The sequence below is a fragment of the Ranitomeya imitator genome, chromosome 4 (assembly GCF_032444005.1).
Source record: "Ranitomeya imitator isolate aRanImi1 chromosome 4, aRanImi1.pri, whole genome shotgun sequence".
Lineage (NCBI taxonomy): Eukaryota > Metazoa > Chordata > Amphibia > Anura > Dendrobatidae > Ranitomeya > Ranitomeya imitator.
The window spans coordinates 274,536,611-274,564,497 of NC_091285.1; the positions used below are offsets into that span (position 1 = coordinate 274,536,611).

At 41.6% G+C, this 27,887-nt stretch overlaps 1 protein-coding gene across 1 annotated transcript in view; it reads right to left on the reverse strand.

Moving 5' to 3' along the window:
- Positions 1 to 27,887, reverse strand: part of CPM (carboxypeptidase M) — a 158,917-nt gene that overhangs the window by 30,489 nt on the left and 100,541 nt on the right. The window contains exon 3 of the mRNA XM_069764631.1: positions 2,372 to 2,469. Within this exon, the coding sequence (XP_069620732.1) occupies positions 2,372 to 2,469 (98 nt within the window). The remainder of the gene's footprint in view (positions 1 to 2,371; positions 2,470 to 27,887) is intronic.

Sequence of the window (27,887 nt, forward strand, 5' to 3'; positions counted from 1 at the left end):
CTACTTGCTGTCACCGCTCTCTGCAGCAGATGCAGACAGCGGTGAATACATTGGTGGAGGAGGGACTGCCAGCTTCTTCTTCTACCAATCTGCATGTGAGACAGGTGACGCGATGACATCATTTCAGTGCATTATTTGCAGCACCCCCCTCCATCATTTGCAGCCTCTCTTCCATCATTTGCAGCACCCCCTCCCTCCATCATTTGCAGCCCCCTCAATCATTTGCAGCATCCCCATCATTTGCAGCATTACCTCCATCATTTGCAGCCCCCCTCCTCCAACATTTGCAGCACCCTCCATCATTTGCAGCCTCCCTCCTCCATCATTTGCAGCACCCCCTCCATCATTTGCAGCCCCCCTCACCCATTTAATTCACTTTATAAAGAAAAAAATTTCATACTTACCTCACAAGAGATCCCCAGCAGGCACAGCTCCTCTTCGGCTGTGTGCACACGATGCAGATTTGGTGCAGAATTTTCTGCATAAAATCTGCATCTCCTGGCAGAATCCGCAGGTGCATTTTTAATGCGTTTTTATGCGTTTTTTGTGCGTTTTTTGTGCAGATTTTACCAATGGATTTCTATAATGGAGGGGTGCAGAAACGCTGCAGAACGTGCACTTCTTTGAAATCTGTAGCGTTTCTGCACAGATTTTTCTGCACAGCTTTTTTTTTCACATTGATTTACATTGTACTGTAATCACAGTGCAGTTCTGCAGCGTTTCTGCTGCAGAAAAATCTGCTGCAGTTCTGCACTAAATCTGCATCGTGTGCACATACCCTTCTTGTCAGGGTAGATGCTATACCTGGAAGTAGCCCATACATTGTATCATTCTCAGCAGGGAATCAGCTAGAATGTATGGGCTGCTAACAGGACCTGAAAGGAGCCCATACATTCTAGCACATTCACTACTGAGGCAGCTAGAATGGAGTCAGAGCGGCGCAGCTGTCAAGGTAAGATGGCCGTGCACAGCTCTGAGAAAGCTCCCGGGCCCAGCGCCGATGTGTGCACCGCAGGCCCACAGCACACAGCACATTAGTGCAGGATGGGGCCCCATGAGCAGTAGCACAAGAGGCGGGGGCCCCCCTGTGTGCCGCTGGTCATCGGGCCCCATACAGCAGTAAGGGCAGTAATGCCCTGATGACGACCCTGATACACGGTATTAAGAAATGGGGTATGTAAACTTTTGATCAGGGTCATTTGGATGTTTTGGGTTGTCACTATGATTTAAAAAGAGAAAACAGTAGTTTGACAATAAATGGCTTCACCCAACCAGTAACCCAACCACTACACCAAATTTGGGTGTATGCCCCAGCTTAATTTCATATTCATACTGTGTATAAGGGCATAATGTAAGGAATCGTACTGTATATAGGAGGCTATGTGTGGGCTCAAATTGTATATAGGGAGCAATGTGAGGGTTTTATTGTATATAGAGAGGCTATATGGGGGCTCACAATGTATATGGGGGGCTATATGAGGGCTCATATTGCATATAGAGAGAATATGTAGGGACTCACATTGTATATAGGGGCTATGTGGGGGCTTAAACTATATATAGGGGGCTATATGGAGGCTCACATTTATATATTTTGTTATGTGGGGGCTCATACTGTATACAGGGGTCTATGTTGGGGCTCATACTGTATATAGGGTGTAATGTGGGGGCTCATATTGTATATAGGGAGATTATGCGGAAATGGTATGAAATTGAAACTCAGAGTTTACTAGAAAGTGTCACATTTTCATTTTACAGGTATGTGAAAAATTATGACTTAATGGATGCAATAATGTTAGGCATCTATATGACAACTTCAGATATCAATACAGAAAAGATGCAGTTGCACATCTGGTAACAGATATTGTAATGCTGTAAAATCTGTATAAGTACTTTTTTTAACTTTACATATATAACAATAAACTTATGATTTTTATGCAATGCATGCTGCCAATACTAAATTAGCGTTAATAGTGCGTTCTTTCTTGCCACTGACTTTCATTGTGAAAATCCAGTATCTACCTATTTGTTTTAATATATGATGTACTACTATTAGCTTAATGCATTAGTATGTGACATTCTACCGTTATGTAAAGATATACAGTGTGTTCTACCAGCTTTCCATTAGATGTCACTGTTACTAGATAGTAGCCTAGCTAACTTGAAAAAGACGCCCTTGTGATCTACTGTAACTAACACTACTGTTACTAACCAGCAGCTTCCTCGGCAACAAATGCAATGAAATATTAATATATTTCTGTTTATTAATTTAATTATTCACCGAGTCAGAATTTTCATCACTTATCTAGTATAATGAATTTAAAAGTGAAAGCAGTTATTTATAGATTATAAGATCTTTACAGAAGACACATACCTCATTTCCATGCATATTTGCAACATACTTAAATTCGGGAATTCCAATTGTATGCTTATTTGGGTATTTCCCCACAACCAAAACCCAAAGATCTCTACCTACAGAAAACAGTACATAAAAACATATTAGAAATATAAAATATTTAACATTTTTTATAGTAGTAATGATAATAATGTAACCATAGTTTACTAGAAGAGAATTGAGAGCTTACCCTAGACTGCCAGTGCAAGTAAATCAATACATAGGGGCACCGAGGCAAAGCTTTAGGCATCAATATAATTTCCATTAAAGTTGTCTGAGCTTGTCAATTTTGGCAGCACTAGATTACCAACTAATGTGTAATATATTGGGAAACTAAAAGATTGGGCAATTTTTGTTCTATTGGGAGATCAGCCATCATCAAAACTGTCATAAATGTTCGGCTGAGCAGGAGAACTTTCATGCATGTCCATTGTGTAGTGCAGCGGTAGCACCCTATGCAGTGATGAGGCAGCGACCCAGCAAAGTTCCAACACAAAAGTCTCTTCTATTCAACTCATAGCATTAATGTCCAACTTACAGCACTACACAGTACACAATATCCTCCGGATCGCAGCTGGGAACCCTATCCTCCAGTTTCAAGATGATAAACATGCCAGTCCACCTCCAAGACCAGTTGGTCGAGACTGCACCGCTGTGTAGGCTTTGGGTTCCAGGCCTCTCAGCTGCCTTGGCTATTTGGTTCCGCTTGCCTGTGTTGCCTCACACAGGTGAAGCTCTGCAGAGCTGACTTCTCTGCACTCTAGCAAACACAGACTGACACTGACTCTGAACCTGACACACCCAAACCCTATACTGCAGGGTTTTTAACTTGAATGTGTGGCCTTCAGCCACATGGAAACCCAGCCAGGAATGAAATGGACTGCACGACTACCATCCTGTAGTTCGTTTCAAAACACTAAGGCTCAGCAGGTTTTCTTAAATCTGCCCTGGACAAATAGCTTGTCCAGGACTAATACTTACTTTTATTCCGCATTGGAATCACAGCTACGCCTGTGACTGCAATGCACTCCCATGGCCTCAATGCGCCTCCATGTGCATCCTGGGGGGAACATACAGTGACCCCTACATGTAACACCAGTCACTGCCTCACAGTGGACAAAGCAAAACAGGTACTGCCCGAGGAACTCATTAGCTGAAAAGACACCTTTGGATCTCTCATACTGGTTCCCAGGGTCGCTCGCCATCAGGGCTTTACTGTCCTTACTGTTGTATGGGGCCCGGTGAGCAGAAATAAAGAAGGGGCCCGGATCCAGAGTATAATGAAGGATTGTGCCATCAGTGGTGCACATCTCGGCACAGGTAGCCTTCCTGAAGCTCCACAGAATAGTGGTGCAGATTCAAAGGAGTGTCTCTACCTCTTCTGTGACACGTTGATGACAGCACATACGTGAATGAATTAAGGGTGGATTGTGGGTAAAGCAAATAATGATGAATTGAGACAGGGGAATGGGGGGACAGTAAATCATGCTATATTGAGGATGAGGGAGACCAAATGCTGTTGAATTGAAGGTGGCGGTAGGAGAGAGAGAGGACATGACATAATGAATAGCGGCGGAGGGGGACATGTCAATATAATGAATCGGGCAAGCGGGAGGTACAGAGTAGGGGGCGTTGAGGATGCAGGAGTGTGACTTGTAATATATTGGGGGAAAGAGTAACGTGTTAATTAATCTATATATTTATTTTGTGGGAAAAGTGGCTGTTTACATTTAGTGGGGGCACAGTGGCGCATTACAATTTATATTTGGAATGGTGGGTTGCATAATAACTAATTAAATATTAATGGTGGGGGCACGTCTGTATTCAGCTACATAGTTTAGACGTTGGGAAAAAAGTGAGGAAGGTCCTCTGGAAGTAGTGGGGTACCGCAGGGGTCGGTATTGGGACCTGTTCTCTTCAACATATTCATTAATGATCTGGTAGAAGGTTTACACAGTAAAATATCGATATTTGCAGATGATACAAAACTATGTAAAGCAGTTAATACAAGAGAAGATAGTATTCTGCTACAGATGGATCTGGATAAGTTGGAAACTTGGGCTGAAAGGTGGCAGATGAGGTTTAACAATGATAAATGTAAGGTTATACACATGGGAAGAAGGAATCAATATCACCATTACACACTGAACGGGAAACCACTGGGTAAATCTGACAGGGAGAAGGACTTGGGGATCCTAGTTAATGATAAACTTACCTGGAGCAGCCAGTGCCAGGCAGCAGCTGCCAAGGCAAACAGGATCATGGGGTGCATTAAGAGAGGTCTGGATACACATGATGAGAGCATTATACTGCCTCTGTACAAATCCCTAGTTAGACCGCACATGGAGTACTGTGTCCAGTTTTGGGCACCGGTGCTCAGGAAGGATATAATGGAACTAGAGAGAGTACAAAGGAGGGCAACAAAATTAATAAAGGGGATGGGAGAACTACAATACCCAGATAGATTAGCGAAATTAGGATTATTTAGTCAAGAAAAAAGACGACTGAGGGGCGATCTAATAACCATGTATAAGTATATAGGGGGACAATACAAATATCTCGCTGAGGATCTGTTTATACCAAGGAAGGTGACGGGCACAAGGGGCATTCTTTGCGTCTGGAGAATAGAAGGTTTTTCCACCAACATAGAAGAGGATTCTTTACTGTTAGGGCGGTGAGAATCTGGAATTGCTTGCCTGAGGAGGTGGTGATGGCGAACTCAGTCGAGGGGTTCAAGAGAGGCCTGGATGTCTTCCTGGAGCAGACAATATTGTATCATACAATTATTAGGTTCTGTAGAAGGACGTAGATCTGGGGATTTATTATGATGGAATATAGGCTGAACTGGATGGACAAATGTCTTTTTTCGGCCTAACTATGTTACTATGTTAGTGCTCTAGATAACTGCATGCTATTTTCTGCACTGACGAGTCCTGGCAGGAAGAACTGATGGCAGTCTGCACTGGATGAAGAAGAAAAGCGAAGATGAAGGACTTCAACTAGAGATGTCACTAATGAGTCAGTGTATTACCTGCACAAAACCGGTACTTATAATATATACATAACTCCTGTAAATAATGTGACCGGTTATCACTGTATTACCTGTACACGGACCCTATATACAGGGCTCCTGTGTGTAATGTCACCAGTGATCACTGTATTACCTTTACACTTACACTATATGCAGAGCTCCTGTGAATAATGTCACTGGATATCACTCTATTACCTTTAATCTTACACTATATACAGAGCTCTTGTGTATAATGTCACTGGTGATCACTGTATGGCAAATTTTGTTTGAATGCAGATTGCACATTTTCTGTTAGTACAATAAACCTCATTTCAAGGCAGAAACATTACTGTGTCCAACAGTTATTAGATATATGAAACTGAAATAGCTGTTGCAAAAAAAACAATTTTTATAAAACATTAAGCTTAAGATTAATAGGGGTGCCCAAACTTTTTCATATAACTGTATGTAGCTTTATTGAAATGTTGGCACAGTGTAGTATATATATAGTACTATATCACATACATTATTTGACAACAATTATTGTAAATGAAGCCATTTAAATCAAAATCAGTGATTTGTAGATATCCCTAGTTAATTTTTGAGGTTCTCTAATGGGCTGGCTCTTGAGACAGCTTCCTGTAAGTGGTGCTGAATAGCCAAATTTCTTCCTTCTTGAGTTGAATTATTTTGAACTCTAACTTTTTTTTCACATTGTAAAGGGGATGACCAGAATTTGAGGCATTTTGCAATTGGGTTTCGTTACAAATGTTGCTCTATTTGGCTTTTACAGGCTTTTTGTTTCCCTGTACATTCAACTCTAATTTAGTTTGTGGCTGCACTTCTATTGGATGAGGCTGACGCACTGGTCTAACACATGTTCGTCCACCAGCAGTCATTTTTTTAGACAAAAGTGCTTGAGGAAAGCTGCACTAACATTAAAAGTGCCCGACCTCTTTATTTAAGAATCCATAATTGAGCTCGTTCTGACAGTCTAACAAAAAAATTTGTAACTCATTTTATCTTTATTTTCCTGAGCTCCTCTCAGCTGATTTATGGCCAAAGACTACATTGACGTTGAATGTACAGAGAAACAAAGAGCCTGTAAAAGCAAAACGGTGCACAATTTCTAATGAAACCAAGTAGCAAAAGTTATTTTTAGCCCAAGATACATGTATATAATTTAAATAAAAAAATTGCCCCAAAGGTGGCCAACCCCTTTAAAATATGTGCCGCTTCCTGTTTGCTACAATAGACATTTGGAAGCATATCCCATAGCCCGACTAACTGGTTAAGTCTGTTATGATAAAAATACACACATAAGGTAGATTGCCTGTCAAATCCATATGTTTTTCTTAAAGGGAATCTGTCACTGTGACGCTAATCACTACTCATGGATTGAGGCTGGGTAGTCAAGAGGTCCAAGGTCAAAAAGGCGAGAGTACGTCATAGACAGAGGGGAGGGAGGAAGGCATAGACAGGAAACAGACTGAGGTCAATATTCCAAGAAGGTAGCAGATCACGACAAAAGGGCAAGGCAAATGGATGGTCAAGACAAATCCTAGGTCGAGCAGCAAAGATCAGAATTCCAGACAAGGAGTACAGATCAAGCACAGACCTCATGAGCAAAGTTACAACTGGCAGCAATCAAAGTCAGAGAGCTGGTTAAATAGCCAGGTAATTATTCTGGGCAAAAGACACATGGATGAACCCCGTCACACCATGGTCCTGATTGGACAGCTAAACTGTCACTCCAGGCACTGACAGCTCAGCATGCCCCATTCCCAGATTGGATGACAGAGCAGTAATTCACTGCCTCCAGATACTCACATAGAAGGAATCATGATAGGTACCAGGTTTTTGCTACCTCACCTTAGAGCAGCATAATGTAGGAAAAGATAACCTTATTCCAACCGTATATATTACTGAGTTGACCAACTGCAGCAGAGTTTTTAGATGTAGCATAACTCAGAAAGCTAACCTACCTACGCGATTAGCGGCCTTTTGGGGACATTATACATCAGGGGTTGGGAACCTCCAGCCCTCGTACCAATGACCTTTTCTGTGGCCCCTGGTTAGATTCCCAGGGACTGAAGTGCTTGGACCAGCAGTCGCATTTTGCTAGCTGCTGACCCTTTAAACCCCCAGTTGAACTGCTGAACATTGCATGGGCATGCATTGATGGATTACGTTCTCCCAATGGCCAGTGCCAGCGTGAGGACGTACTTTGTTGGTGGAGTTAGCATGCAATTCACTCCCGTCCCACAGATAAGGAGAGCAGCTGCAGCCCCACCTTCCCCACTAATGTATATGCACCCATTCCTTCCCAGTGATGTCTATGTCCCTGGCCTCTCCAGTGATGTATATGTCCCCTAGACCTCCATAGTTATGTCTATGCCTCCCAGCCCTCCTTAAGTGATGTCTATTCCCCCAATCTCGCCTTCTTGATGTGTATGCCCCAGCTCTCTCCAGTGATATCTATGCCTCCAGACCCCCATTTATGTATATGACCCCCAGCACTCCCCAGTGATGTCTATGCCCCAGGACTCCCTAGTGATGTATATGACCCCCAGCCTTCTCCTGCAATGTCTATGCCCCAGCACTCCCCAGTAATGTGCATGCCTCCCAACCTTCTTCAGTGATGTATATGCCCCCAGCTTCCCCAGTGATGCCTATGCCCCCCTAGTCTCCCCAGTGATGTCTATGCCTCCAGCCCTCTCTAGTGTTGTCTATGCCCCCAGTCCTTCCCAGTGATGTCTATGCCCCTCCAGCCCTCTCCGGTGATATCTATTACCCTCCATTGATATCTATGCCGCAAGCCCTCCTCAATGATGTCTATTCCCCCAGCCCTCTTCAGTGATGTCTATGCCCCAAAGCCCACCTCAGTGATGTCTATGCCCCCATCCCTACCAAGTGATGTACATGGCCCCCAGCCCTCCACAGTGATGTCTATGTCCCCAGCCCTATCCAATGATGTATCTGCCCCTAGTCCTCCTCAGTAATGTATATGCCTCCCAGCCTCCCCAGTTATTTATATGCCCCACAGCACTCCTCAGTAATGTATATGCTCTCCATCCCTCCCCACTGATGTATATGTCCCCTAGCCTCCACAGTGATGTGTATGCCCCCAGCCCTCCCTAGTGATATAAACGCGCCTCTACTCTCCCCAGTGATATCTATGCCCCCAGCCCTTCTCAATTATGTCTATTCCCCCAGCCCTCTTCAGTGATGTCTATGCTCCAAAGTCCTCCTCAGTGATATGTATACACCACAGCCCTCCCCAGTGATGTCTACACCCCCCAGCCCTCCCCAGTGATATCTATGCACCACAGCCCTCCCTAGTGAGGAATATGCCCCCCAGCCCCCTCCACTGATGTTTATGCCCTCTCCAGTGATGTCTATGCACTTAACCGACCCCAATGATATCTATGACCCTCAGCCTTTTCCATTGATGTCTATGCCCTCTCAACCCACCCCAGTGATGTCTATGCCCCCCAGCCCTTCTCAGTGATGTATATGCCTCCAGCGTCTCCTGTGATCTATATGCCCAACATCTCCTGTGTGAAGTATATACAGCAGTACCAGTGTCTCCTATGTGATGTACATGCTTTACAAAACTTACCATTATACAGTGATAGTAAGCTGCTAATCAGTGCTGGGGGCTGTGTTGGACCTGGATGCATGGGAGCAGTAGACCTATTGCCTTAATCACCTGCCTAAACATTCATTGTATTGAAACAACAGCATGTACCTTTTTTGGGGGGAGGTGTTTGAATACACATTTGGTACCCCTCTACTAAAGGTTGCAGATTTTATACTAGGATTTATGTATTGACCCCTTTTTGAGGCATTTCCTGCTTTGGTATTTATTTTAATTTTAACAATAAAGATTGATGTTTTCACATTCCAATGGATCTCATCATTTTCTTCCAATTGATAATTTTTATTATGCGAGATCAGTTACTATGTTGCTGGAAGTGTCCAGTTCCATACGGTTGATAGTGTCCAAATAACAGCATTGAATATACTGTATTATGCCATTCTGAACACATTGTAAGGTTTAACTAGAGTTTAGGACCATCCTAATTGGGCACACCTTGGCGCTGGTGGGATGGCTTTTAATTTTTTTTTAATCAAAAATAGTGTTTACTATGTACCCTATGTTATTTATACACACTATTGCTTTTTACTTTCTTACAGCAGGTAATATGTTAATTTCTGTTCCTTTTTTAGGTTTTGTCTGTTTAACGGCCAGTGTGAACATGCTCCTATACGTTGCATGTATACCGGCTTATACTCCAGTTCATTTCCTTCTGGTTTCTTTTTACCAAATTTGAATTAGCAACATCTGAAATGTTCCCAGCAATAAATCTACAACTATAATCCAAGCAACTAAATTAAGCTCATAATGAACATATCATTCATAAATTAATATTTTAACAAGCATTTTAAGAATTAACTGAATCAGCGCTGTAGGTGTTGGGTTACCACTCCTCACTCATATATAAATAATGACTCAAGTTCTTGTCTGCCATTACCAGGTATTACAAAAATACCCATATAAAATATATTAATATTTTATTATTTATTTATAAATAATAAAATTAAAAAAAATACTATAAAAATTGAAAAAATGGACAATAGAAATTACAGTGAAGAGCAAAGACAAAAGTCTGACACTAATACAAATGTATACGGACCGGGAATACAGAGACCATAACACACTCCATGACGCCGTATTATACTATAGATGTATCCATATAGCAGCACTATCACAATACTAGGAAAATAAGATAGATATAACACTATGGGTTTAATTATGATAAAAAACGTATTGCTATCACGGCTGTAACACCATAAACACCCAAAATATATTTTCTCGATGAGCGTGCCTCATTTACATGCGCCGTTTACTTTATCTGCATTGGGAACAGCTGTGTGGGGTATATATATGAGGACCAGCATACAGCTTTGTGCACAGCCCCTTGAGAAAGCCCACGCGAAACGCGCGTCGGGGCTGCTTGGTCTGACTACTTCTAAGGACTGATTTGGGTGAGACCGTCTTTTTAGTGCTAGATTTATATTTTATATATATATTTTGGGGTTTATGGTGTCACAGCCGTGATAGCGATACATTTTTTTATCCCATTTAAACCCATCTACTATATAATTGTCTATGGGTCACTTCCATCTTTCTGTCTGTCTTTCTGTCTGTCACAGATATTCATTGGTCGCGGCCTCTGTCTGTCATGGAAATCCAAGTCGCTGATTGGTCTCGCCAGCTGCCTGTCATGGCTGCCGGGACCAATCAGCGACGGCCACAGTCCGATTAGTCCCTCCCTACTTTCCTGCAGTCAGTGCCCGGCGCCCGCTCCATACTCCCCGCAGTCAGTGCCCGCTCCATACTCCCCTCCAGTCACCGCTCACACGAGGTTAATGCCAGCGGTAACAGACCGCGTTATGCCGCGGGTAACTCACTCCGTTACCGCCGCTATTAACCCTGTGTGACCAAGTTTTTACTATTGATACTGCCTATGCAGCATCAATAGTAAAAAGATCTAATGTTAAAAATAATTTAAAAAAAAAACCAAAAACCTGCTATTCTCACCTTCCGTAGTCTGACAATGCGCTCGCGCCTGACTCCGTTCCCAGAGATGCATTGCGAAATTACCCAGAACACTTAGGGGTCTCACGAGACCGCTAAGTAATCTGGGTAATTTCGCAATGCATCCTGGGAACGAAAGATGGCGGCAGCTGCGCGCGCATCACCAGAGGTTCACTGGATCTACGCTGGATCCCGGCGGGTGAGTATATAACTATTTTTTATTTTAATTATTTTTTTTTTAACAGGGATATGGTGCCCACACTGCTGTATACTACGTGGGCTGTGTTAGATACCGCGTGGCTGCTATATACTACCTGGCCAGTGTTAGATACTATGTGGGTTGTGTTATGTACTGTGTGGGCTGCGTTATATACTACATGGCTGCTATATACTACGTGGGCAGTGTTATATACTACGTGGCTGTGTTCTATACTGTGTGCTATATACTACGTGGCCACTGTTAGATACTATGTGGGCTGTGCTATATATTACGTGGGCTGTGTTATATATTACGTGGCCAGTGTTACATACTACGTGGGCTGTGTTATATACTGCGTGGCTGCTATATACTGCATGGCTGCTATATACTGTGTGGCTGCTATATACTGTGTGGGCTGTGTTATATAATACGTGGGCTGTTTTATTTACTGCGTGGCCTATATTAACGCATCGGGTATTCTACAATATGTATGTATATAGCAGCCACATAGTACTCCTATATACTATGTGGCCTGTGCTATATACTATGTGGCTGCTATATACATTCATACATATTCTAGAATACCCGATGCGTTAGAATCGGGCCACCATCTAGTAGTATTATATCTATCTTATTTTCCCAGTATTGTGATAGTGCTGCTATATGGATACACCTATAGTATAATATTGCATCATGGAGTGTATTATGGTCTCTGTATTCCCAGTCCATATACATTTGTATTAGTGTTAGACTTTTGTCTTTGCTCTTCACTGTAATTACTATTGTCCAATTTTTCAATTTTTATAGTTTTTTTTTTAAAATTTGATTATTTAGAAATAAATAATAAAATATTAATATATTTTATCGGGGTATTTTTGTACTCCTTGTGTTTTTTTGTATATAGCCGTATTTTGGAGTATACCTGTTTTAATGGTCGTTATTTTATCGATTTAATCTAGCTAATATTTTTTCTGTTTTGTTTTTTTTATTTACATTACCAGGTATTGGTCTACTTTCCAGACTTTTTTTAATGTAATATGTATCGTAAAAACTTGTTTGTTGGATTTATTTATAGGTTTGTAGATAATAACTAATAATGCTGCAACATCGTAACAGCAACAAATAACATGTTATAAATGACTACAAGCACCATGAAATATTTACTAACTTTGTTCCTAGAGCACAGTGCTGTACATTAGCCTTAGGGTTTGTGCAGATGATCATAGTTTCGGTCTGCGTGTGAGCCTTCAAAACATCAAATAGTGCTCAATATTATGCTATGAGGCCGTGCACGTGTTCCACTTTTTTCACGAACCACGAGTTTCCTCCGATATTGGACACTATTGAACTTTGTGGTTTTTTTGGTGCATTTTTCCCTGTAGGCTTCCCTGAAGAAACCTAAAAAAATAATGCATGTAGAAAACGTGGTTGCGTTTGTAAGTAAATGCATAAGAAAAACACAGCTTCAAATCTGTACCAAATTCAGAAAAAAGGGGAACATTAAAAAATAGCAACAATCATGGCAGATTACTTTTGCGTACCGTATTTTAGAAAAAAAACTGCAGGAAAAAAAGCAGCATTTTTTCACATAGGAAAATAAACATAGCTTTTAAGTACTCGAATACTTTTTGGGAATATTGGTAGAACTGAACATTGCCTGCCCGCTGCCCCACTCACTTGTGGAGGTTACAGTTATAGCTCCATCTCTAGAAATCTGGCATGAGTATGTACCCATCAGCCATAATATGGAAACCGCTGACCGGGAACGTTAATAACATTATCATTATTTTTCAATGATACCTGTCAATGTCTCAAATATGTTCAGCAGCAACTGAACATTCAGTACTTGAAGAATAAGTGCTGGAAGAAGGAAAAACTGGGTGTTAGGACCTGAGTGACTTCAAAAAGGGTCACATTGTGTTGGCTGGACAACTGGATCAGGCAACAAAAAAAGACAAGTCTTGTGGAGGTCCCCAGCTCAGAAAGAAATCCAAGTACTTAGAAGCTCAGTGCACACTTGCAGTGGCCAAACATTTAAATTCACCTTCCCACCTGCTTGTTTTCCCTCTATCTCCATCCCCCTCTTCATTGATTGACAGTCATGACTTCATAGAGTCAGAGAAAGGAGGAGACAGATGGAAAGCTATTAGGTGGAAAGGGGAAAATAAATGACTGGCCCCGTCATGAAGAACTGAGGGCTTGTAGTATAGCACATGGTTTTGAGCTGTCATTATGTGCTGACATATTCCCTTTAATAATAACCTATCAACTGTGGGTTCAATGAAGAACAATCAATGAACTAACAATAGAGCCATGGGCATTCAAGACTCATTGATGCTCACGGCAAAAAAAAGACTAGCCCATCAAATCCAAAAGAAGACCTAATGTAGCTGCTGAAAAACGTAATGCTGGCTAGTAATGTGTTACAAGGAAACTCCTTATAATTGTTGAATATGCTGTCAAGGTACCAATATGGTCTCACGTCAACTTCCAAAATAGGTACAAGAGCATTGAAATTGTACTATGGAACAATGGAAAATGGTGGCAGGGGCAGATGAATCAGCTTTTGATGGGGATTAAAGTACATGGTAGAGATGTTTACTAGCCTCTAAATTCTCCTGATCATAAAGGGAATTTGTCAAATGAAAAAACGCTATTAACCTTCAGATATGGGGTTCGTCTGCAGGGTAATAGTGTTATCATACTGCCCCGTGCCTGCATTTAGCCTAACACTGCAGGGAGAAAATTAACTGTATTCTCCTCAGCAGCGTTCCCGTTTCCGCCATGGGGGCGTCACTCCAGCCCCCTTCTCTTCAAGGATGATGTTCATAAAGCTATATTGCCTATGCATATATTTATATATTTTTCTTATTATTATTACGCATTAAAGTTTATTTTTCTTACTTCTTGCATTATTAAAATCTAACTATCTTGTCCATAGCAGCCAAGCAGAGGGCAGCTTTCAGTTTCTCAGAGCTGTCTGAAAATGAAAGCTAAACTCTAATTGGTTGCTATGGATAATAAAGAGTACTACTTTTAGCCAGTTTGCCAAATAAGTTATTTTGACATTAATTCATGAAGACTGGCACTAAAGGGGTTGTCCATTACTAGGACAATCCCTTCTAAATCCGTGTGTTTGTCCCCAGAAAGATAACATTCATACTCCTCTCTGATGCCGGCACCAATCCAGTGGTGTTGGCACTGTCTCTCCTGGAGTGCGTGTAATAATGTTATATCAGGTGAGCCCTGAGGCTAATCAGCGATCACTTCACTCTCCCCGCCTTCAGACAAATCACTTCCTTTCGTAGGAAGCGGTCGCTGATGCTCTTGCACATTCTCTGGATGTATGTGACACGTCTGAAGGTGTAGAGAGTGAAGCGGCCGTTGTTTGGACGCAGGGCTTGTGTAACGTAATACTGTTACGCAAGCTTGGGGACAGACCTGGTCAACACCAGAGGTGAATATAAGTATTGTTATTTAACTAGGTGCAGACATGTTGATTGAGAAGGGGTTGTCTTAGGACTGGACAACTCCTTTAAGAGGTGCAGGCCACTTAATGAATTCAGCATATTTTAGCAGTGGAGTGCACCTCCTTTGTGCCTCACTAAAAATATTACTCCAGAGACTGGCGTACCATTTCTGCCCTGAGTAACACAGCCACTTTTGATGGATTTTTACAGCATCCCTCTAGCTCCACCCATTTTGGTGGAGCTGCCTGAAACCTGGAGATAAACTCCAAAAGTCACAACGCTTTTGCGCAAACTTGGAATTGCACAAAAATTTAACGACTTTTAACAGTACTGGGGTAATACTTTGATGAATTGGAGCTTTGGTTTGTTTTGCTTTTCAAACCTTTTTTTGATTTCTGATGAAGAATAGGTCCAACATTCTGTGCTGATTAATTTCACAATAATTCTTTATAAGGAATTAAGTTTTATTTTTCTAGTACGGAGCTCCAAATTATAGACGGAGAATCTATTAAAATCTGGCTGTCTGTGGCACTGGATTTTATTTAGACTGCAGAGATTGTTCGCAGTTTTAGTAAGATCATCTTTTGTCTCGTGAAGAAATGAGGAACGGGAAGTTGACTGTTTCTCAGAACTCAACTGAATAAACTTTACATCTTTCAAGTTGTGGGTTCTTTTAATGTTGGCAGGACTACTATATTTACCTTTTATTCAAGACAAATATGGCGTATATAACATCCCAAGACTAGCCCATTTGTCCTGAACATATTGCTGGAAGGCAGCCAACTTCTCCTGAAGACGCATATTGGAGCGCCATTGTCAGTACTACTCACTAGCAAAACATGTCCCACGACAATAAGGATTACTATAACATTAAACTACTGTTATTTTAAGAAGAAATATACGGTAAAAAGATTCTCTAAAATCCAAAGCTTATTTTTCCATTTATAAAAGACTTCACCAATCCACTATCTGTAGAAAAGCTGATGTTGTATTTTTTTAAGACTTTCATGATATGTGTATTGTGTAATTGACCAATCACAACTGAGCGTTTGGGTTGTCACTTTAGGTTTTTCAAGGTGTCCCCTGATAGGCAAGTTCAGTCAGTTTCTGGCCTTACGTTATGAGAACCAGCATTTTAATGTATATATATTAGTAACACTATTAATCCTACTGCTTTGAGCAAATCTGGAACACCCATCTAATAGATTGTTCTAGTCTGTAATTACCACTCCTACATTTCTTCTAGATGCTATAAAGCAGTAACAGAATCCCACCCAACTAATCCTGTTAATAATCCTGTTATAATGTAATGCATTTGTAAAACTCGAACGCCTCAACTGGAAATCCTTTTGTTTTCATAAAAGTACAAATGTGATTTTTACTGACTAATATGGCAGGTCTGGCAAAGTGCCTCATACTGTTTATAACGAAAAAAAAAAAAAAAAAACGGTTCTAACCTGATCTAGCATGTCAACTGCTGAAATTCAGGCATTATCTTCCTACAGCAGTGATATTAAAGTAAATCTGTAAGTACGTGATAACAAGGAAGAATACAAAATTGGGTATGTTCTATCCTGAAACTATCAGTATTGAGTAGCATATGTAGGTCACCTAACCAATTTCTAAGACAATCTATGTTCATTGTAGCCCTCAAGAGGAAATTCTATATACAGGAATATGATCAGGTCAGGAGAACCACAGCTACTCCCTACATTGCAGTGCAAGTACAGACCCTGATACTAGGGTGCGATAGACCAGCCAATTAGGGAGGTTTACAATGTGATCCCATGATCCTGGCAACATATTGAGAAGCAGAAAGCATTTTAGACAGATAACATCACCCAATTACTCATTGAATGGCTAACAAAGAATGACATCTAATGACCCAATTGTCCTCAGGAGTGTAGAATGTGGATGCTGGGTGCGGGTTGTGATCCCTACTAGCCAAAGATCTCATAATGGTAATCCACAGAGAATGAACAGCAATTCAGACATTGTGATGCAACGATGAGTAGGTATTTACTGTGTCATCAGAGTTTTTCCACACAAGGACAGAAGTAGCAATGTTTCTGACAATTATGTCCTTCGGGCTTGATAGTGGCTGACGGAAGACAAGGGAGTGTGCCCCATCAGCTTCTTCCCAGACTGAAGAAGGGCATAATTTTCTGAAATGATATCTTTGCTGTTCTCACATGAAACCCTGATGACATAATAAATGAGCCCATAGTGACAGCAACATTTCGGTCCTATACTAAATATGGTATATATATATATATATATATATATATATATATATATATATATATATATATATATATACACATACATTTTTGATGGCTCTTTTTCCATTTAGATACTTTTTACCATGAGAAATTCTGAAACAATAATGACCCCCAAACATCAATCAAAGTAAGGCTACAGTCACACTATCAGCATTTGGTCAGTATTTCACATCAGTATTTGTTTGCCAAAACCAGGAGTGGGTCAAAAATACAGACTTGGTGACGTGTTTCTATTATAGCTTTCCCTTGTTTGTTCCACTCCTGGTTTTGGCTTACAAATACTGATGTAAAATACTGACCAAATACTGCTAGTGTGACCGTAGCATAATTCAAACCTGCAGATTACAGTAGGATCCTACTCTACTCTATCCAGATAGATTATGTCAAGGAAAAAGGACTCAGGCATACTGGATTACAAAACCCAATCCTTCTGTTTTCCAAGAAGAGGTGTCTGGTAGTGGTTTATTCCACTCACCAGATTGAAAATAAATGCCTGAGTGTGCATGTCTATAGGGAATTCAATAAAATAGCTGTTAGGGTACCGTCTCACAGTGGCACTTTGGTCGCTACGACGGCACGATCCGTGACGCTCCAGCATCGCTCCATTATCGCTCCAGCGTCATAGACTGCGGTCACACTTCGCAATGCACAACGCTGGAGCGATAATTTCATGACGTGTTTGCGATGTAGAAGCTGTTGGTTACTATGCGCACATCGTATACAATATCGTGCACACCTTTGTTACACGATGCGATCATGCCGCCACAGCGGGACACTTGACGATGAAAGAAAGTTTCAAACGATCTGCTACGACGTACGATTCTCAGCGGGGTCCCTGATCGCAGTAGCATGTCAGACACTGCGAGATCGTAAGTATATCGCTGGAACATCACGGATCGTGCCGTCGTAGCGACCAAAGTGCCACTGTGAGACGGTACCCTTAGGCAAAATTCATTCTAAGGTGTTATACCAACAACAAAACAAAACAATAATAGCCCCAAAATTATGTAAGCATAACGCAGACCTCAGCCAGCTGTAGGCCAAACACACGTTTGACCAACAGCTGGTCCTCTCGACTTCCATACACATTTGGCTGAGCATGCATGTGTTCTGAATGGAAAGAAGACATTAAACTGGTGCCAGGCTTATCTCCTGCTGCGGCCACTATATAGTTAATGGAGCTTTGCTGTGATCACATCCAGCTGCCACAGATACCAGGAACAGCTATATTGGCGGGGGTACCAGATGTCGCACCCCATCAGTTTGATATTGAGGACTTATCCTAAGGGTAGGCCTTGAAAATAATAGTACAGGACAATCCTTATAAAAAAAATTATACACCCGATCATTTTTTTTCTCCTGACTAGATAGAGAGATGACAAGGAACATATTAGGTGCAGTGGTTTGAGGGGACACAAAAAGTTCTAGCAACAAAGCTGTTTTTTTAGTCACAGAACAAGCAGCTAAGAAATGGGTTACAGCACAAAGCTCACTTTGATACATTGATCAGGCTAATGGTACAGGTCAGATTAATATCTGCCATACTGAATGTGAACAAAGGTCTAGAGTTTACTTCTCTCATTAAAAGGTAACTTATACGACAGTGTGAAAGCAGAGCAGCAGCTTCAGCTACTGTACGGCATATTACTGTGCAGTTACATTGGCAAGACAGAAAATACTTTATTTAGAATAGCCATTTAGGGTGTTTTCACATTGTGTTTAAGGCACACGTTCATTGGCTCCGTCGTGGCTTGCATCCAGCCCCCCAAAACGGGATTCGGACATATATGCCGACGGGGCCATAGAGTATAATGATGCCAGCAGAGCGAACCTGCGCGCTGGATGTCCACCTCCAATAGGCACCCTTATTATAGTCTATGGCCCTGCAGCCACATACATCTGAATCCCGCTTTGTGAGGGGTTCGGACGTAATCCACGAAGGGGTCACCAAATGGGTGCCTGAACGCAATGTGAAAGCACCCTTAGTGTTAGAGGCATTTATACATAGCCTGATACAAACTCTAGAGACATTAAAGCTGTGTACCAGCACTGTTGATACGTTCACGCTAGCTACAATCAAAATTATTCACACCCCTCCACCTGCATTGCAAATTGTGTTTTTCAGCAAAATCTACAAACTTTCTGCTATTTGCAATCAACCAGTCAAACCCGAACAATTTAAAAAACTCAACACAACAAAGGATAATATTACATGTCCAGTTATCATCTGTTAGAAATGGATCCACTAAGCAAAAAAAATCATTTTAAATCTAAGAAATATGGATGGCTGTTTAGCAGGTGTTTCCTTAGACTTTAATAAAAATTTAAAATACAGATCCAGTCAAAATCTTTTGTTTTGTTTTTTTTTTCCCAGACAAAAAAGGTATGTCTGCACAACTTCTTTGTTCTGCTAAAGTAACTGATTGCTGCTGGATCCTTTCATATAGATCTTTACTGGGCAAGTGACCTCAGGGTGATATAACAAGTCGTTGCTCCAAATTCAACACAAATTGCAACTTTTAATCACCACTGTATTCTCAAAATTATTTGATCCCTTCATGAGAAGCATCTTGAGTACTTAGTATGGCACCTTTGGCTGTTATAACCTGCTGCAAGTGTGATACCTGCTTCCGGTAATATTCCTGAGGAACCTTAGCCCATTCCTTCATTTCACTAATATTCTTGGGTTGTCAAGAGAGTAGTCAAGGGGTTGCCAGGACTTCAGTCAAAAAACCGACAGCCTTGTAGTGTTATCGTTGTGGTTTATTAAGATTTTTTTTTTCTTTTACTATTTCTGGAAAATATTTACCCATTTTTCCTTTCCTGTTATATTATTGAAATTTTCTAAATAAAGAATATATACAAAAAACCGACAGTCACCTTATGTGACTGCAGAGCTCTGAATCCTGGCAACATGCATTTCGTACACTGTCAGGAATTGCCAGTATTAGGCCGGCGTCACACTACCGTGTTTTACGGACGTTAAGGCCCCTTCACATTAAGCGACGCTGCAGCGATACCGACAACGATCCGGATCGCTGCAGCGTCGCTGTTTGGTCGCTGGAGAGCTGTCACACAGACCGCTCTCCAGCGACCAACGATGCCGGTAACCAGGGTAAACATCGGGTAACTAAGCGCAGGGCCGCGCTTAGTAACCCGATGTTTACCCTGGTTACCATGCTAAAAGTAAAAAAAAACAAACACTAGATACTTACCTACCGCTGTCTGTCCTCCAGCGCTGCGCTCTGCTTTTCTGCACTCCTCCTGTACTGTCTGTGAGCCGGAAAGCACAGCGGTGACGTCACCGCTCTGCTTTCCGGCTCACAGCCAGTACAGGAGGAGTGCAGAGCACAGCGCTGGAGGACAGACGGCTGTAGGTAAGTATGTAGTGTTTGTTTTTTTTACTTTTAGCATGGTAACCAGGGTAAACATCGGGTTACTAAGCGCGGCCCTGCGCTTAGTTACCCGATGTTTACCCTGGTTACCAGTGAAGACATCGCTGGATCGGTGTCACGCCGATCCAGCGATGTCTCCAGGGAGTCCAGCGACGAAATAAAGTTCTGGACTTTATTCAGCGACCAACGATCTCCCAGCAGGGGCCTGATCGTTGGTCGCTGTCACACATAACGATTTCATTAACGATATCGTTGCTACGTCACAAATAGCAACGATATCGTTAACAATATCGTTATGTGTGAAGGTACCTTAAGAGAGGTGCTGAAAATACAGATTGCATATGGTACAATGCTTCTCTATGCCCCAGCTCCTATCAGCCGTATTTTACTGATCCGTATTATACGGTCTTCTACAGCCGTATAAAATCGCAGCATGCTGCGTTTGTCACCGTATTGCGCAAAAAATACGCCAATGAAAGTCTATTTGCAAAGTTTTGCAAGCCTGTGAGAAAATCTCGCAGTACGGATGCCATACGGATTACATACGGAGGATGCCATGCGCAAAATACGCTGACACACCCTGCCTACGGAGGAGCTACGGACCACTATTTTGGGGACTTTTCTGCTTATTACAGCCGTAAAATACGGACCGTATTTTTATACGCTGAGTGTGACGCCGGCCTTAAAAGCATGCACTTAGCAGAAAGATGAAGATATCACCAGTTGCAACCAGATTCCAAAGGAGGAAGTTGCTAAAAACCCTGGAGCGAATGCAAAAAAATCCCACAGTAAGATTTGGTGACAGCAGACACCGGGGTGTTAGTTTTCACAGAAAGGAACAGTAAATGCTGTAGGTCTCAAGCCTGAAAACAAAGACATACAAAGATATAAAGCACAACAGTTGGCTCCAATATAATAATAATAATCTTTATTTTTATATAGCGCTAACATATTCAGCAGCGCTTTACAGTTTCGCATACATTATCATCACTGTCCCCGATGGGGCTCACTCCAATATGCCCTGAACCATAGAGTGTGGTTTTCCAGCTTCCAGACAGTTCTATCTAGGGAGAAAACTATTAAATAGAAACCTGTGAGGGAGCAGCAACTCATATAGTAACCCATTCAGGCAGTGTCCTTCAAGGGTTAAATGAGAAAATTCACCAAAATTACAGAAATTCTCCACTTAAGTGACAAATCGCTGCAATCAGTGAGGACAGCATAATGAAGATAACAGGAAATATGCCGATGTTGCCCATGTTTTGCTCACCTAATTGAAATCAGATACTGATACATATAATTTCCTCATAGACTGTAAGGCTACAGTCACACTAGCTCAGTATTTGGTCAGTATTTGACATCAGTATTTGTAAGACAAAACCAGGAGTGGAACAAACAGAGGGTAAAGCTATAATAGAAACACATCACCAAGTCTGTATTTTTGACCCACTCCTGGTTTTGCCTTACAAATACTAATGTGAAATACTGACCAAATACTGAGAGTGTGACTGTAGCCTAAGCCTGTGAGCAGGGCTGGTTTTAGACAAAGTGGGGCGCTGGGCAAATGTTTAACCCCTTAGTGACGGAGCCAAATTTTTGAAATCTGACCAGTGTCACTTTATGTGTTAATAACTCTGGAACGCTTCAACAAATCCCAGTGATTTTGAGACTGTTTTTTCGTGACACATTATACTTTATGATAATAATAAATTTAGGTCGATATGTTTAGAGTTTATTTATAAAAATATCAGAAATTTGAGAAAAATTTTAAAAAATTAGCAATTTTCAAATTTTGAATGATTATCACTTTAATCCAGATGGTCATACCACAGCAAAACATTAATAAATTACATTTCCCTCATGTCTGCTTTACATCAGCACCATTTTTTAGTTTTTCAAAGAAATTTACAAAATTTATTTTTTTAGGGACTTATCCATGTTTGAAGTGACTGTAGGGGTCCCATATATTGGGAAACCCTCAAAAGTTAAACCATTTTAAAAACAGCACCCCCTGACATATTGAAAACTGCTGTCAGGTAGTTTATTAACCCTTCAGGTGCTTTACAGGAATTAATGCTAAGTGGCATGACAGAAATTAAAATGTATATTTTTACTACCTAAATGCCTCTAACTTCTGAACACATTGCTACAGCCGTCAGACTCTAAAGCCGCTATTTGGTCATGAATTACCATGGCAAACATCAGGACCACACAATCATGATCTCAGGGTGCCAATTGGGATAAAGAGGAAGCCCCTACACTCTGTTAACCATTTATAGTGATGTAGTCACTATTGACAGCAGCATCTAAGGGGTTAAACAGATATGGACGGTGCAAACACTGATCGTGGCTGATGCAGCAAGTTGTCAGCAATAGTGTACAGCCGACAGCTGCTGGATTGTCACCTGTATGGGGAGGCTATTCTCTTACATCTAAGGTCAGTTAAAAGACGTATTAGCTGTCATTAAGGGGTTAAATTGGCGCCCCAAATGTCCGACTATCAACCACATTCGGATCCTTCAGACGAAACCTGAAAACCCACCTCTTCAGGAAAGCCTACAGCCTGCACTGACCCCGATGCCTCCTCACCACTACCGGAGCTACCGCAACCCCCCCAACCTACTGTCTCCTTCCCCATAATCCTGTAGAATGTAAGCCCGCAAGGGCAGGGTCCTCGCCCCTCTGTATCAGTCTGTAATTGTTAGTTTATTGTAAGTGATATCTGTAATTTGTATGTAACCCCTTCTCATGTACAGCACCATGGAATCACTGGTGCTATATAAATAAATAATAATAATAAAATGCTAACATACTGCCCCGTCACACAGAAACATTTTGGTTGTATTTACATGCAATGAGTTCAGGCCATTAAACAAGCATGATCAACAATATTGAAGTCATTTGACGCTTGCTCTCGAGTTTGTTTATACCGGCTGAGGAAGAATGATGGGGCAGATAGTCTTTGATACAGTATAATGCAGGTCCCAAAAGTACATATAGTATAATGCGCTCCCCGTGGTCCTTGATACAGTATACTGCAGCCCCTTCAGAGTATACTGCTGTCCCCCTCAGAGTATAATGCAGGTCCCCTCAGAGTAAAATGCAGCCCCCCTCAGAGTATAATGCAGGTCCCCTCAAAGTAAAATGCAGCCCCCCTCAGAGTATAATGCAACCACCTAGAAGTATACTTCAGTCCCCCTTGGAGTATAATGGAGCCCCCTAAAAGTATACTGTAGCCACCCTCACAATATAATGCAGCCCCCCACACACAAGGTTTAATGTAGCCTCCTCATAGAGTATAATGCAGCCCCCTCAGAGTACAATGCAGTCCCTTCAGAGTATAATGCAGCCCCCTCAGAGTACAATGCTGTCCCCTCAGAGTACAATGCAGTCCCTTCAGAGTGTAATGCAGCCCCCTCAGAGTATTATGTTGTCGCCTTAGAGTATAATACAGCCCCCCACCCACACAGTATAGTGCAGACACACACACTACCTTTTCTCCCATTGAATGCGCGATGCAAGGGCTCTCACTTCTCTTGGCATCTGTAGAGTAATGTGTTACTCTGCAATGTCTGAGACTGTCTGTACCTGTCCCCTCTTAAATGTAAAGTGCTGCAGAACATGTTGGCGCTATAGAAATAAAATTATTACTATATATTTTTATTTTTCCTGATAGTAAATACACAGCGCTTTACAGTTTTGCTCACATTATTATCGCTGTCCCCGATGGGGCTCACAATCTAAATTCCCTATCAGTATGTCTTTGGAATGTGGGAAGAAACCAGAGTACCCGGAGGAAATCCACGCAAACACGGGGAGAACAAACTCTGTGCAGATGTTGTCCTTGGTGGGATTTGAACCCAGGACTCCAGCACTGCAAGGTTGCAGTGCTAACCACTGAGTCACCGTACATGTTTTACTTTATGTTCAGTACAGAAAATGTGGGCGGCCATCTTGCACGAGATGCCATTCACAGCATTAAAATATATGCTTTACAGCTGCCACAACAGACTAGATGTTACCTGACTAGTTTGGCTTTTGCTCTAGGCATACTCTGTGATTTGTGCCAATGTCATTGTGCAGAGTTTTTTCTGATTCAGTGTTATCTATATGTAGAGATTACCTTACACTGTGAGAACTGCTGAAAAATCTCTGCAGAACAGGAAGTGCCAGTCTAATAATATGGTCAGAGTGAAAACATTTCAGGGGGGAAAATTAACCTCTTAGTGACAGAGCTAATTTTGACCTTAATGATCAGACCAAGACCAGATTTTTTAAATCTGACCAGTCACTTTATGAGGTTATAGCCCTGAAACGCTTCAACAGATCCCATTGATTCTGAGATTGTTTTAGTGACATACTGTACTTCGTGCTAGTGTTAAATTTTGGTCGATACGATTTGCATTTATTTCTGAAAATAACAAAATTGACCAAAAAATAGAAAATTTTGCAATTTTCAAATTGTAAATTTGTATGCCCTTAAATCAGATAGTAATGCCACGCAAAATAATTAATAAAAAACATTTCCCATATGTCTACTTTACATCAGCACAATTTTTGAAACAACATTTTGTTGTTAGAAAGGTTCAAAGTTGATCAGCAATTTCAAAGTTTTCAAACAAAATTTACAAAGCCATTTTTTTAGGGACCACATTAAATATGAAGTTACTTTGAGCGGCCTTTATGACAGAAAATACCCAAAAGTGATACAATACTAAGAAACTGCATCCCTTAGGGTATGTGGCACAATGAGTATTTGCTTACAGAAATTTCTGCAAGGTTTCTGCATCTTTTGGCAGCAAAAATGCAGAATTCCATAGCGCTATTGGCCCATTTCTGCGCAGAAAAAAAATGCTGCGAAAAAGCACCAAAAATGCACCGTGTGTACACAGCCTAAAGGACCCCAAAACCACATTCAAGAAGTTTATTAACCCTTCAGGTGCTTTACACGAATTAATGGAATGAGGAATAAAAGAATTAACATTTTACTTTTTTTCCTCACAAAAATGTTGCTTTACCCCAATTTTTTTTAGTTTTACAAGGGTATCAGGAGAAAATGGACCCCAAAATTTGTCAGGGTCTCAACTACCCCAGAGATTTTAAGATGCTGGGGGTACTATAATAGCCTTATGCCTGATCGCTGTTTTAAAATGGAAATGAGGGAATAAGGCCCCCTCAATGGCCGCCGTTTTAATGTGTATTGATGGTGATTAAGGAGTTAATAGAGATCGTGACCTGGAGAATAAAAAGTACAGGTTACCAAAAATTCTTAAAAATATGGTTAACATAAACACTCACCGCTCAAACTGCCTAGAAGTGACAATCTTATTAGACAAAAGATTGCATTTTCAGTATAAACTAGCAGGGCATTATTAGGGTATGTTCCCACAGTCAGTAAACGCTGCAGGTTGGACGCTGCATACATCCGCAGCATCCAACCCGCAGAGGCCAGATGTTACAGCATAGTGGATGGGATTTCAAGAAATCTCATCTTCACTATGCGTGGTGAGACGCCTCCGGCTTCCCTGCGGAGACGGACATGCAGCATGTCTTTCCAGACCGCAGCATGTCTATTTATCTATTTATCTTGCGGAGATGCTTAGTCTCCACAAGATAAATATCACTCATCCAATATTTTGGGTGCGGTGATTCTGCACGGTTCAGTGAACACATGCAGAATCATCTGCATTTAAAAGCCGGCAGCACTTTGGACGGAGCGGACACATGCTATTTCCAAAGAGCTGCTTAAGGCTAGGTTCACATTGCGTTAAAGCAGCCTGTTCAACACATGTGTTAAACGGACTGCGTTAACGCAAGTGCTGACATGCCATCGCGCTAGCGCAGATAGAGCTAGCAGATGCTCTATCTGCACTAGCGGTGACGGACCCGGAAACACTGCAGCCCGCGTCCCAGGGTCCGTCACTCAATGACAGCACATCGCTAGCGCATGCGTGCGCTAGCAATGCACCCAAAATAGGGCTTAATGGCAGCATTAACGGACTGCGTTACACCGCGTTATGCTGAGGTGTAACGCAGTCCGTCTAACAGACTGCTTAAACATAATGTGAACCCAGCCTAATACTGACCGTGGGGACGTAGCCTTAAAGGTTTATGCTCATGACTGATTTTCAGGGTCGCACTCCTCTGCCTCCTGACTTCATGCTTGCTCCTGAATGATTGTCAGTTGACTGCTAGGCCAAACTGTGCACTCTAGGAATGCTAGTAGCAGGCAATTTTTACTAGGCAGCATCGGAGAAGTGCAGGGGCACAGAAAATATCCAGCAATCAGCATTTAGTTTCTTTTTAAGCACATTCATAAAGGTATTGGCATTTTTCTGTGGTAGCAATGTGGCTTCCTTCTTATTCCACCTGTACACCCACTATACTCATTAGGCCACATCAATAAGATAGGGAGATCAGGTATCTTTAACCATGACACCCTTTATCTGTTAATCGTTATGAGTTAGTAATAGTCTAATTAATTAGAAGAGTTAGCTGAAATTTAAAAAATAAAGAAGAATTGCAGAATTATTTATTACCATCACTAGAGCAAAATGAACAAGAGACCCGTCTGTATGTAACCAGATAATGAAGTGGAAATATCTGTGAGGCCGGGGTCACACTTGCGTGTGTGATGCGAGAAACTCGCGAGAGTACCCGGCACTGCTGCCGGCACCCAGGAACGGAGTGGGAGGCTGCATGTATTTCTTTGCAGCTGAACGCTTCGGTTTGAGTGCCGGCGGCAGTGCCGGGTACTGATGCGAAAGACTCTCACGAGTTTCTCGCATCACACACGCAAGTGTGACCCCGGCCTGAGGTGTGTTTTCATTAGACAATGTCTGACAGTTCACACTAGTGAGCAAAGACCAAACAGATTTGGGATCAGAATCACGGTGCTTACATTGAAAGAATATGGGATATGCAGAATCACATATTTGTCTTCAAACTGGATCCAGTCATGGTAAGCTCTGAAGAACTGAAGTCCTATAATTTTGATAATTTAATAGCCTAACATTTATATAACAAAGACTGTATGCAGATATGCAAAACTATAAGCCATTAACGGGCTCACTTAAACTCACGCTCCTCCATGACAACCTCTTTGGATGAAGACTTCCTATTGATCAACTAATGCAAGTGAATGGGCGACTAGCTAAGTCACTACTAGAGCAGTAGCTGTTCTTTCTCTAGCTAACCCGGGAGTCTCTATGCTGTAATAGGGTGCATAAACTTGGTTGATATTCTTTTTATAATAATAATAATAATAATAATCTTTATTTATATAGCGCCAACATATTCCGCAGCGCTTTACAGTTTAACAGTTTGAAACACAACAGTCATAAGTAAAACGTTAACAATACAATAATTAAAGCGAAATAAGACGACCCTGCTCGTGAGAGCTTACAATCTACAATGAGGTGGGGGAGATGTAAATACACACCTGTACTTTGTAATGATGTACTTACAATGATGGTCCAGCCATCTTCAGGGGTTGGGGGATAGATGGAGATAGTGAATGGGCTACGCACACAAA